General features: G+C 37.9%; 1 protein-coding gene across 3 annotated transcripts in view; it reads left to right on the plus strand.

The window, feature by feature from the left end:
* The window catches only part of ZBTB21 (zinc finger and BTB domain containing 21), a 42,095-nt gene that overhangs the window by 17,642 nt on the left and 10,955 nt on the right, over positions 1–13,498 (plus strand). Inside the window, exons 2-3 of one of the 3 annotated variants that reach the window (XR_004002261.1) lie at positions 2,398–5,735; positions 7,509–7,847. Coding sequence is in view for 1 of the 3 variants with exons in the window: in XM_030577213.1 (XP_030433073.1) it covers positions 2,411–5,578 (3,168 nt within the window). In the remaining 2 variants the exon portion in view is untranslated. Of the gene's footprint in view, positions 1–2,397; positions 6,624–7,508; positions 7,848–13,498 lie in introns of those variants that run through there. The other 2 variants (XR_004002262.1, XM_030577213.1) reach the window with 2 other exon arrangements.

Here is a 13,498-nt window from a genome sequence, read left to right on the forward strand (position 1 = left end):
ACAAGTCTACTCCGTCCTACTTCTTGTTCAGCCATTCGGTAAGACAGACAAGTTTGTTTACATCTATGGGAGATAATGCTGCTCGCTTCTTATTTACAATGTCACCTAAAAGTGAGAAGAGGCATCCGCATGGAACTGTTGTAGCCAATGTTGGCAAGGTATTTATATGCCAGATATGCTAAATATTCATATGCCCCTTTATGCTTTCACTTGTAGATTATCTTGTTTACAGTGCAAATATTTGTAATAAAAAATATAAAGTGAGCACTCTGCACTTTTTATTGTCATGTAATTGAAATGGATATATTTTGAAAATATAGAAAAACTTCCAAAATATGTATAATAAATTTAAATTGATATTCTATTATTATTTAACAGTGTGATTAAAACTGAGATTAATCACGATTAATTTTTTTAATCTTGCAATTAATCAAGATTAATCTTTTTGATCATTTGACAGCCCTAATCTTAATTATATGACAGGATGAATATGGGGGTTCCCGGATGCTGCTTTGAGGTACAGAGTGCCACACAGGTCGTGCCTATAGAATGAGGTATTATATCCCAGAAACCAGTGACCCTCAAAAGGATCTGGGGGCCATAGGGGGCAAGCAACTCCACATGAGCTTCCAGAGTGGTGTTGTCTCAAAAAGGCTAATGCTATCCATATATGTGTCACCTGAGGATTTGAGCACTACAGCTTCATGGCATGCAACAATACAGTGAGGAAGAACCACTCTAGAACCCTGCTCAAAGGCACAAGGGCACCAACTTCATCTGTTGCTGGGGTCAAACCAGGGACTTTAGTTGGTGGTACACTATATATTGAAGTTGTGACAAAAAAAACAACAACTTGGACTCCATTGTAAAACTGTTAAATTCCCAGAAAGGCAGGATACCTGGCCACTCAGTTACAAGTACATTTTTTTTTTTTAGTAATACATTTCCAAAGTTGTTAATGTATACGTTTTGCCTTTCCCTTAAATATAAGCAAATATGAGAGTTAATTACACCAGTCTTCATCAGAGGCAATTAAGCAGTATAGGTTTTTTCCATCATTTAAAAAAATAGCAACAAAAAACTTTAGTCTGTTCAGTTGTTTGGCCTCAAAAACAAGTTGCATTTAAAAATTAACCCATGTTGTAGGTCTCAGATTCAGGATTTTAGCAATAATTTTTGAGTATGTCTTTGTCTTTGCAGAAGTATTGGTTGGAAAAAACTTCCCTCACACTCAGGCCATGTCTACATCTAAAATTTTGCAGCGCTGGTTGTTACAGCTGTATTAGTACAGCTGTATAGGGCCAGCGCTGCAGAGTGGCCACACTTACAGCAACCAGCGCTGCAAGTGGTGTTAGATGTGGCCACACTGCAGCGCTGTTGGGCGGCTTCAAGGGGGGTTCGGGGAACGCGAGAGCAAACCGGGAAAGGAGACCAGCTTCGCCGCGGTTTGCTCTCGCGTTCCCCGAACCACCCTGCAAACCGCAGGGAAGGAGACCTGCTTGTTCGGGGAACGCGAGAGCGAACCGCAGCGAAGCTGATCTCCTTCCCCGGTTTGCTCTCTTGTTCCCCGAACCCCCGAGCAAGCAGGTCTCCTTCCCTGCGGTTTGCAGGGTGGTTCGGGGAACGCGAGAGCAAACCGCGGCGAAGCTGGTCTCCTTTCCCGGTTTCTCTCGCGTTCCTCGAACCACCCTGCAAACCGTAGGGAAGGAGATCTGCTTGCTCGGGGTTCGGGGAACGCGAGAGCAAGCCGGGGAAGGAGACCAGCTTGATTACCAGAGGCTTCCTCAGGTATGCTGGGATACCTGCTTATTCCACGGAGGTCAAGAAAAGCGCTGGTAAGTGTCTATACTTGATTACCAGCGCTGGATCACCAGCGCTGGATCCTCTACACCCGAAACAAAACGGGAGTACGGCCAGCGCTGCAAACAGGGAGTTGCAGCGCTGGTGGTGCCCTGCAGATGTGTACACCTCCTAAGTTGCAGCGCTGTAACTCCCTCACCAGCGCTGCAACTTTCTGATGTAGACAAGCCCTCAGTCAACTTACTGGGTATTCCTGTATAAAGAGAAGTAGGCATGTGCTAGCTACAGGAAGAGAACATAGCTTCCCTTACTGGTCAGATATAATAATCTTAATGGAGAGTGACTATTTAAGGTGCATTGGAAAAGCAGAATCACAAATTGCTTTTTTTCATGCTCGTGTATCTGTTGGAGTTATGGATACAGATTGCCTTTGTTCTTTTAATTCCCAGGCATAGCCTCAAAACTTACAATTCTTTAATGTTAATGAAAAATAGTTATGTGGGCTATAATCAGAAACTAATTGGTTGTATAGGTTCATGTTATATTTTAAAAGTGTATATAAAACAGACCATAACTATCTTTATTTTTGTTTTTCAGATAAATCCAAATCATGGAGGGGCTCCTGCATTACATAAACCCAGCACATGCCATTTCTCTCTTAAGTGCTTTGAATGAGGAACGTCTAAAAGGACAGCTATGTGATGTTATTCTTATAGTGGGAGACCAAAAATTTAGAGCTCATAAAAATGTTCTGGCTGCCAGCAGTGAATACTTCCAGACTCTCTTCACAAATAAAGAGAATGAGTCTCAATCAGTGTTTCAGCTTGACTTCTGTGAACCAGATGCTTTTGAGAATGTATTAAACTACATTTACTCTTCGTCTTTGTTTGTTGAGAAAAGCAGTCTTGCAGCTGTTCAAGAATTGGGCTACAGCCTTGGAATTTCCTTTCTTACCAACATTGTTTCTAAGAGTCCTCAAGCTCCTTTTCCAGCATGTCCCATTAAAAAAATATTGTTTCAAGAAGATGATGAAAGCAGTTCTCAGAAGAGAAGTGTCATTGTTTGTCAGAGCAGAAATGAAGCACAAGTTAAAAATGTCAGTCAAACGCATGATTTAAGCCATAGCTCTAAGCCTTCACACTCCATTGCCATCAAAACAAACAATAGATCACAAGTAACAAAACCAATTGACCCACTTCACAGTTTATCATTAAGTGACAGGAGGTGGCTAAAAGACAGTCCCGTGAGCTACACCAAACTTCATGAACCTTCTGGAACTGTGGATGACCAAAGTAGAAGTGGCTTAGTAAAGAGGAATGCAGTATTGCCACAAAAGCCTTTAGCTGAGAAAGAAACTTTGTGTGATGAGCCAGGAGTCAGTGGACAGCTTCTAAGAGGAAAAGCTGCAGAGATGTCATTAAAAAGACCACGTCCTCCAATCTTATCTCTGCATGGTTCATCAGAATCTACATTTTTGTGGCGAGAGACAGGAAAAGGAAATGGTCAAGGAGAAGATAGGAATTTGTTATACTACTCAAAATTAGGACTAGTGGTTCCATCTAGTGGATCTGGTCCTGAAAACCAAAGTATTGACCGGAGTGGCCCACTTGTAAAAAGTCTCCTTCGAAGGTCATTGTCCATGGATAGTCAGGTTCCTATTTATTCATCTTCTATTGATTTAAAAGCTTCACATGGATCATCATTTGTGACTAGTGACTCAGAGGGAAAAACATTTAATGTTATATCTCAAAAGTCATCCTTGAAAGAGTCTTCAGAAAAGGCCGTCCTAGATGACAAAACACAGGTTATACATCCACACCGCCTTAGGTCCTTTAGTGCCTCTCAGTCGACTGATAGGGAGGTAGCTTCTCCTCTAACTGATATACTAATAAAAACTGAACCTAGCAGCCCACTTTCAGAGCCTTCTGAAATAATAAGAGTTACAGTAGGAGATGCTTCAACATCTGCCAGTAAAGACTTCCCTATTAAAACTGACGATGATAATAGGGATATGAGTAGACTTCCAGCCAAAAGGAGGTTTCAAGCAGATAGAAGGCTCCCATTTAAAAAACTGAAAGTGAATGAGCATAGTTCTCCTGGGTCAGAGGATAATTTTGAGGAAAGTTCAAGTCCTATGCATCTTGATGCTGACTTTCCAGATTCTGATGTCAGTAAAGATGAATACAGTGAATTGGAAGAAGTGAGACCAAACAAAAAGTTTAAATGCAAGCACTGCCTTAAGATTTTCAGATCTACAGCAGGCCTTCACCGTCATGTTAATATGTATCATAATCCAGAGAAACCATATGCTTGTGATATATGCCACAAGAGATTTCATACGAACTTCAAAGTATGGACTCATTGCCAGACACAGCATGGAATTGTGAAGAACCCCTCACCTGCTTCCAGTTCACATGCTGTCTTGGATGAAAAATTCCAAAGAAAATTAATTGATATTGTGAGAGAGAGAGAGATTAAGAAAGCACTGATTGTTAAACTACGACGTGGCAAACAGGGTTTTCAGGGACAGTCCAGTTCACAAGCACAGCAAGTCATCAAAAGGAACTTAAGAGCAAGATCCAAAGGAGCCTACATTTGTACCTACTGTGGGAAAGCTTATCGTTTTCTCTCCCAATTTAAACAGCACATAAAAATGCATCCAGGGGAAAAACCAATTGGAGGAAATAAGGCTTCTAAGCAAAAAGAGCACATTCATATTGCAAGTCCAGTTGAAAACAAAGAGATCTATCAGTGCCGTCTTTGTAATGCTAAGCTCTCCTCTCTTATTGAACAGGGAAATCATGAGCGTCTTTGTAGAAATGCAACAGTCTGTCCTTATTGCAGCCTTAGATTTTCTTCTCCAGAGCTGAAGCATGAACATGAAAGCAAGTGTGAATATAAAAAGCTCACTTGTCTTGAGTGTATGCGCACTTTTAAATCCTCCTTTAGTATTTGGCGTCATCAAGTTGAAGTTCACAATCAAAATACCATGTCTCCAACAGAGAATTTTTCTCTACCTATTCTTGATCACAATGGTGAAATAACGAATGCTTCAAGATTGCATTCTCAATCAGAATCTAATAAAATGAACAATTTTGTTACTGCAAAGGAAGATGGAGTATTCAGTGATTCTTCAGAACAAATTAACTTTGATTCTGAAGATTCTTCATGTCTCCCTGAAGATCTAAGTGTTTCCAAACAGTTTAAAATTCATGTCAAAGAAGAGCCTGCAGACGATATAGAGGATGAGGTCACTGAAACCAACAGAGAAGCTAAGGAAGTAGTTTCTAATAAAGTCACTGGCTTGTGGCCCTGTGAAAAATGTGGAAAAATTTTTACTGTACACAAGCAGTTGGAGCGTCACCAGGAGCTTTTGTGCTCCGTAAAACCATTTATTTGTCATGTGTGCAACAAGGCTTTCCGGACCAACTTCCGTCTATGGAGCCACTTCCAGTCTCATATGTCACAGGCTGCAGAGGAATCAGTGAATAAAGATCCTGATATATGTCCACCAGCTAACTCCCCATCACCGCCACCTCTGCCTCCACCCCCACCTCTACCCAAAATCCAGCCCTTAGAGCCTGATAGTCCGACAGGTTTGTCTGAGAGCCCAACTACTACTGAGAAATTATTTGTTCCACAAGAATCAGACACACTCTTTTATCATGCCCCACCACTTTCAGCAATCACATTCAAAAGACAATATATGTGTAAACTTTGTCACAGGACATTCAAGACTGCATTTAGTCTTTGGAGCCATGAACAGACACACAATTAGCTAGAGATCTTCAACAGGTAGTTTAAAAAGCTGGTTAAATGGAGACCATTTCCAGGATATTTCAGAAGTATGCCATATAAACTAGAAATCTAAGGGGACAAGAAACATCAAAAAAGTAAAGATGGATTTATGATGCTGCTTGGATTTGAAGATTAAGGTAAACTAACTTTGATGTTAGTAGATAGAAATTTGAATAATTTAAAGTATTGTTGTCTGGGATCTTATAGTAACAGTATAATTCATTAACATTGAAATCCGATCACATCTTGATTGTATGCATGGATCTTCATTCTGTGGTGTCAATATATATAAATATACATTAAAAACAAAAAAGGAACAACAATGTAGATTCTAACTGTGAGTTTATAGTAGTGTTATACTGTAACCAACTTCTTGTTTTGAGTATAATGAACACCTGATCGCCCTATAAATATTAGCCCTGCACTTGAAGTTAGGAAAGAAGTGGATGGAATATTTTTCTTTAGTAATCTAGATTTTTAGTAATATTTTAGCAATAACAAATAAACCTCAAGTTTGAGTTACCCTGACACTTATTGGGAATGAATGTTTGCTATTTTATGGTAATGTGGAATTGTTTTGTTCTTATATGGAACTTGTGCAAAATACAATATAATCTAAGATCAGCAATATTAATACTTGGATTTTATATTTAAAGTAGCAGCAAGCCTGCTTTCAGCCATTTAAATAGAAGTTTCTAAGGAAGACTCTGGAAAAAATGTATGCTGCTTTATATAACGCCCCAAAGGCTGATTTACTGTAGTTATTTCAGTAACTACAAGCATTGTAATAAAGCAGCACTTATAATACAAACAGTACTGTTTATACATATGAACTAACATTGAATGGATGTCAAACAATTCAAAATTTTGTTTCCTCTGGTTTGTACTGTTGTGTGTAGTTCTGAGTACATTAGAATGTATGAATATATTACTTTCAATAGCAGACGCTTGTAGGAGGAAGGGGTTGTGAAATAAACTCCTGTGTGTGGCAGTAAATGTGGCCATTAGCACAAAAATATGTTTTTTTTAAAAATGTAAATATTTACATAGACACCTGTATAAATGAACAAAATATGTATTTAAATTTTGTATTAAACCAACATATCCAGCTCAAAGCAGAGGAAAAAACACCACACTACAATCATTGGATTTTGTAAATACAGTGTATAGAATATTTGTTTCTTTTCTGACACTTTCTATTGTTTCTGATCCTTTGTGTTAGAAGTGTTTATTTGGGTTTGTTTAAAATCATGGTGGTAATGGTTAAAAATAGTCACAATTGGAATGGTTGGCATCATTAGTATCAGAGATTTGCCAGAAGCTATGGCAAGGGTCCAGAATTAGTTTTTCATCTACTTTTGACAATGTGCTTCTCTTGTTTAGAAGCTCAGAGTTAAAATCATCTTTCTACTGTTGGTCTTTTAAATTTAATTGAGTGGAATGGATTAGAATAAACAGTGAGAATGTAAATGAATGAAATACTTGACAGTCCATTTTGGATTCAGGCCAACTTCAGATGGGAAAAGAAAAGAGAGAGTATTGCATTCAGTACTGTGTAATTAGGGCCCAGTCCTGCTTTCACTGAAGTCAATAAGAGTTTTGTTGCTGACTGCAGTGGGAGCAGGATCAAGCTCTTAATCCTGTCAGGTTCTGATACTGCATTCCTTCAGCATCCAGAATTCCCACAGAAGTCACAAGAAATGTAGGCTAAGGCCCAAATACGAAGATATGGACAACAGTGATAATATTCAGGACCAATGGCCTTGATTCAGCAAGGTTGAGCATGGGTGCCTAACTTTAAGGTGCTGGGTAGGCCTGTTGACTTCAGTGGGTAGTTAGTTAGGCACATATTTCGATACCTTAATCAAAGTCCATATTTGCCATCATTTGTTTTGTTTGTTTTAAAACAGCACTTTATTTTCATTGGGAAGTTCAACATAAAAGAAGATGGCACAATATGATCCTCAGACTTTCAGCTACCAGCAAACTGCAATAATTAGCTACAAAGTCTTTTGCTACAACATGGTGGATTAAAAAAATTTAAAACTGCTACTAAACACACAAACACCTACCCAAAGGTGTTTTTGCTTCTTCCAAATGAATTATGTTCGAACATAATTACACTAATAATCTGCAACTATTTTTAGATGAAAACTGCAATCGAAACTACAGTTGGACTAGGTCAGTGGTTCTCTAAATTTTGTACTGGTGACCCCTTTCACGTAGCAAGCCTCTGTGTGTGACCTCCCTCCCCCTTATAAATTAAAAACACTTTTTTATATATTTAACACCATTATAAATGCAGGAGGCAAAATAGAGTTTGGGGTGGAGGCTGACAGCTTGTGACCACCTGAAGGGTCCCGACCCCCAGTTTGAGAACCCCTGCACTAGGTGACCCTTGAGGTCCCTGTTAACCCTATGATTCTATGAAACAAGGTTCCTATGTAATCATTTATAGGTGACGCTTCCAGATGTGACTTACTTTTTTAATTCCAACTAACAAAACTAAACCATTTAATGAAAAGAAGTAATTTCAGCATAAAATAATAATTACTCAACCTTGGTTATTAAACAAAAGCAAAATAAAATAAAGCCATGTTAAATATGTTTAACACAGCTAAATAATTTTGTGTTTACATTAAATGTCTTTTAGAAGAAGTCTATGTGGACAAAATGTGAAAGCAAGGTATTAAAATTGGTGCCTAAGTTTTCACCATTGATTCCTGTACAAAACAGCATGATTTTTCCTTTTTAGTTTGTTGACAGTCTGTACCTAGCCTTCTAAGAATGAGTATACCCTTCTAAGAGGAAAATATGATCTCCAGTTCAGCTATCAAATAATCATAATTTTCAACTGAAGCACTTCTTTGATGCATTTTTGGTGTACTAAGATTATAAACAGCACACATATAACAACCTGGTGCTACATTTAGAAGAAGTCTTGATTTTTTTTTTCCCCCCCAAGTGTAATATATATTGTAAAAATCAGGAAAAAAATGGATATAACTAGTTTCCTTTATAAAAATTTGTTAGATTATTTTTAAAAGTTTGTTTTAATTTTGAGCATGTTCTGTGCTTTTTTAAATTAGTTCCTGTTTGTTGTCCAATAAAGGAATACAGGCTCTCTAAATAAAGTTTTAAATATGAGATATTTATACAGCAATTCTGGTTTTCTATTAGCTTTTATACAGTATCTTAAAAAGCCCTGAGACAGAAGTGTTTACTTTGGAGGATATGGAATAAATATGCTTCCACACATGTAATTTTAATATATGTTAGAAAAGTTAAATTATGGAAGAAATTGTTAGTTGCTTGTTTATACAATGAAGGTCTTTTAAAGAATGTCTAGTTTGGCCATAACAAGAATAATAGGCAAATTATTGATACAAAAAAACCTGTCTTCATCATATTTCGTTTAGTTTTGCAACTGTGTGAATTGGATACTAAGGGCCTTGGCTTTTTGTCTGATTATTTAACAATTGCAGAAAGGTTGTATGATTTCTCTTAAACTTTGAGGTTTTGTGCTCTTTTTCGTATGGCATGACAGAAACATGCAGATGTTTTAATATATACTTTAGAATTTAATTCTATCTTCATTTGTTTTGTCCTCCATCAACAAAATTTGACAGAGGCTCATCCTGTTCCAACTCAAGTCAGTGACAATTCCTGTTTACTTTAGTGGGAACAGGATTGGGCCTGTGAAGTAAAGCTAGTTCATGTAGGTACTGATTCAGCTAAGCACATTCTTAAGTCCCTCTGCAGTCATTGGGCCTTAAAACATGATTAATGTTAAGCATATGCTTAAGTGCTGTGCTGAATTTGGGCCATAATCAACCACTCAAAGTAAGCAATGGAAATAATTACATGTTGTGGACTTTTAATGGTAGAAACAAAAATTTTATAAGTGAATATTCTTCTGAATAAAGGCTACATATATAGTCCGTGTGTAATTCTGCAGTTTTACCAAAATAGACAAAGGACCTGAAATGGTATTGCTACTCTAATTTTGTAACCTTTTTAAAGAAAACAATAGACAGTTAAACTTCAGAGATGGCAGTTGAGTTGTCAGTCTCATTTCAGAACACAACTATAGCCTTACAATCCTCCAGTGAACCAAAAACACACAGCTGTAGGGGACCTGCTCCTGCATTCTCTCCTTGGGCAATGCCCCCATTGACATCCATGAAGGCTTTTTGCCCAAGTAGGAACTGCTGGTTTCTTCCAGATCTGTGTTGTACTCTAAGGCCTTGTCTACACTATATGGGGGATGATCAATCTAAGTTACACAACTTCAGTTATGTGAATAACATAGCTGAAGTCAATGTACTTAGATCTACTTATCGTGGAGTCCACACTACACAAAGCTCTCCCATTGACTCCCCTTGCGCTTCCCGTTCAGGTGGAGTACAGGAGTCGACAGGAGAGCGATCAGCGGTCAATTTAGTGGGTCTTCGCTAGACGCACTAAATTGACTGCTGATGCATCGATCACCACCTGTTGAACCCCCAGTAAGTGTAGACAAGGCCTAAGATTTTGCCCAAAACTTCTGTTGACATCAGTGGAAGGATAGAATATGGCCCTAACTCCTGAGCACTAGCAGTTACGGTGCAAGTATCTGGCATGTGCCTATACTGTCTGTTTACATTTTCTTATCAAAAGTTCTAGATTAAAATCAAAGCAAGATAGATTTTTTTATGGTGTAATTAGTGAATCAGTGTTAAAAATTTTGTGTTGAACTCAGCCTGCTAGTATTAGGGTTTTTGTTTTGTTTTGAAGTCCTATTGATTCTTGTTTGTTTAAAATGACTTGTGACAAAAATTATATTAACTATTGTACATAAAGGAATACTATCGAGATAAACATACTGTAAATGTCCTTACCTGTGCTAACAATACTTGGTACTAATAAAGCTAATATAATTTTTAAACCCCAGTTGTTAACATTTAAGATGTTTGGGCATGAAAATCTCAGAAAAGGATACCCTCAAACTATGGCAGTGTGTCTGAAATAGAGATCTGAGCTTTGTAGATCTGTTGCATTTTGCTATTCTGAGACAGTTAAAACAGACAAATCAGTTTCCTTTTCTAGTTCTCATACACTGGCACAAATATTGTGTTTGGGTTTCCACTACTGTAGCAGAGTGTTAAATTTAAAATATCCTTTAAAATACAATATTTGAAAACTTATGAATCGTTAACAAAACCAAAACTTCAGAGTCTAACCTTGACAGTGTCCCTTTTTAAAACAACAGGAAAAATGGGATCACTCATAGTGTTTGGAAAAAGTCTCCTACGCTTTGTGGAAGTTGGAATAATCCAACATAAACATGCAAACTGTAATATTTTCCAATTTAAAGTTACATAAAATCACATGTCATTTTAAAGTGTTAAAGAATTAAGACAAATAAAAGCTGTTTTTATAATCCTGAATATCATGTAGCCATTGTATATTGGTTCAGTTACATCAGTGTTGGATTTTAATTAATAGGTTTTTACTTTTTTAGGACTGAGAATTAATTGTTTAGAATAACTCTTCCTTTAATGTAATGTAAATCCATTGCTGCTTTGTATGACTTTTTCTACTGTGTTTTCTTTACTTAGATTTTGACTAAGAAATGTTGGAGTCCAATAAACTTACACTTGTTTCTTTTGAGTTATTGTCTCATGTTGGAAACTTTTGGCAAATTTGATATTATTTATAGTGGGGTGGGAATTTTGCTCACAAAAGGGTACATTTCAGTCTATATGCTTTGTATATACAGCATGACCATTTGTAGCTGGTATGATTAGGATTAAAATAACGTTTTATGTTTGTTTTTAGTAAGTATTTTATTGAAATATTATAAAGAAAGTGAGGTTACCATAGAAAATATCCTTTTATAGCTACAAAACCTGTGCTTTGAGGGGAGGGTTTTCAAAAATTTCAGCACTAGCTTAACTCTGTTCCCATTGCAGTCAATGGGAGTTGTACCGTTGATCTGTCTCTGCTTCCGTTGAAGGCAATAGTAAAACTTAACTTCAGTGGCAGCAGAGTTATGTTAACTGGGTGTGTCTAAAAATCCCACCTCATGTTATCTAAAACTGGATTGAACTAAATGTTTTAAATATACTATAGGGAACAATTGAGGGACCTGGTAGTGCTGCCATTGAAGTCAGTAGAGTTCTTATTGCCACCACTTCCCGTATTAAAACTTCTAAGAGAGAATGGGGCGTGGGGGAGGATTTGCCTTACATTGAGAAGAATGTCATTGTCATGGGGGATGGGGTTTGCCCACCCTCATTCTTTTACAGAACAGGTTGTAGAATCCACCATTGAGCCATGCGGATTTTTAGGCTACAGCCATCCCCACAGAGTCCCTCTGCCTCACAGCGGCTCTGGCCTCCATACTCACTCTGTCTTCAAACACACATACACAGTAGCACGAGTCTATCAGAGCTGCACTACCAGGGACCCTTGTTTGCTTCTGCAAAAATCATTCAGCCCCAGTTAAAAGTCTAATATCCTATGACCCACAAGTGCTAGAAAAGGCAGCTTTATACCAGTGGTCTCCAAAGTGGGGTGCGCAAGAGGATCCTTTGGGGTGCATGGCAGGAGGAGCAGCGCCACTTCAGCAGGTCAGGCAGCTTTTTTTGCTTGGGGCGGCAAAAATGGTAGAGGAGGTGCGTGGTCAAAAAAATTTTTACTAATAGGGGTGCATGATCAAAAAAATGTGGAGATCATTGAAAAGCACAGAGCGCTAGGGATCTTCCCTCTCTAAAGAAATACAGCACTTGTTTCTAATCCTGCTAAGTTACAAGACACCAGACCTGAAAATCACAAAATGATATATAGAAAAGCTATTTCAGATAATTTAGAGGTTTCTGCTATTTATTTTTTCTTTAAAAATTCTATACTTAGAGTACTAAGGTAGCTTAATTTACAAGAAGAGGGGTATCAAAAATAATACTAATACCATAAAAAATAAGTTACAGGTTTAATGGACTGGAGTCTTTCTACTTCCTCAAAAAGAGAAAAAGCAGGAGTGCTTGTGGCACCTTAGAGACTAACACATTTTATATGCTGAAATAAATTTGTTCGTTTCTGAGGTGCCACAAGTGCTCCTGTTCTTTTTGTGGATACAGACTAACACGGCTGCTACTCTGAAACCTTTCTACTTCCTAACATTTAAAAAGCAAAGAACAAAGCCTTAATACTGCAATTTTTGAAAAGTAAACAAGAAGTGACCCCTTTTCTTGATGCAGGTGCAAAACAAGTTGGTGTTTGGTGTGCATGCACGGCTGAACAGACCCAACAATTTTTTTTTTTTTTTAAATTTTAAATACTGGTTAGTGTGAACCTAACCACAGAACAAGGTACCAGTTAGTGGGGATTAAAAATCCTCAAAGGTGCAAATAAAGGTCCCTATAATACTCTTTCTCTCCATCCCCAGCTGAAGGGGGAAATGTTTTATTTTACTGTTTTGAGTGTGTAGTTATTGGGGAAAAGCTAGGTTCATGCATGAATGAATCTGAAGTTTGGAGTATCCTTTTTCTATCTTGCCAAATTAAGGTTACTGTTGCTGCTAAGCACTTCAGAGGAAGATCCTTTCCTTTGCACTGCAGCACAAGAAGAGAGAATGACCCTAACACTGCCCACACTGAAGTGCATGCGGTTATGAATAAATTAAAGGCCTGATTGCATGAGGCAAAGGAAAAGTAGCATAACACCCCAGTAGCCTGTAGTGAGACATTGGCTTAGTGGATAGAGCCACTGGCACTTGGACATTTGGTTCTAATCCTGGCTTTGTCACTGGCTTCCTCACTTGCCCAAAGGCACTGATTTCACTTCTTTGTGCCTTACTTGTCTTATCTGTAAAATGGAAATGATACTGACCTCTTTGGTAAAGTGCTGTATAAGAACT

This window comes from Gopherus evgoodei, chromosome 1 (genome assembly GCF_007399415.2).
Source record: "Gopherus evgoodei ecotype Sinaloan lineage chromosome 1, rGopEvg1_v1.p, whole genome shotgun sequence".
Classification (NCBI taxonomy): domain Eukaryota; kingdom Metazoa; phylum Chordata; order Testudines; family Testudinidae; genus Gopherus; species Gopherus evgoodei.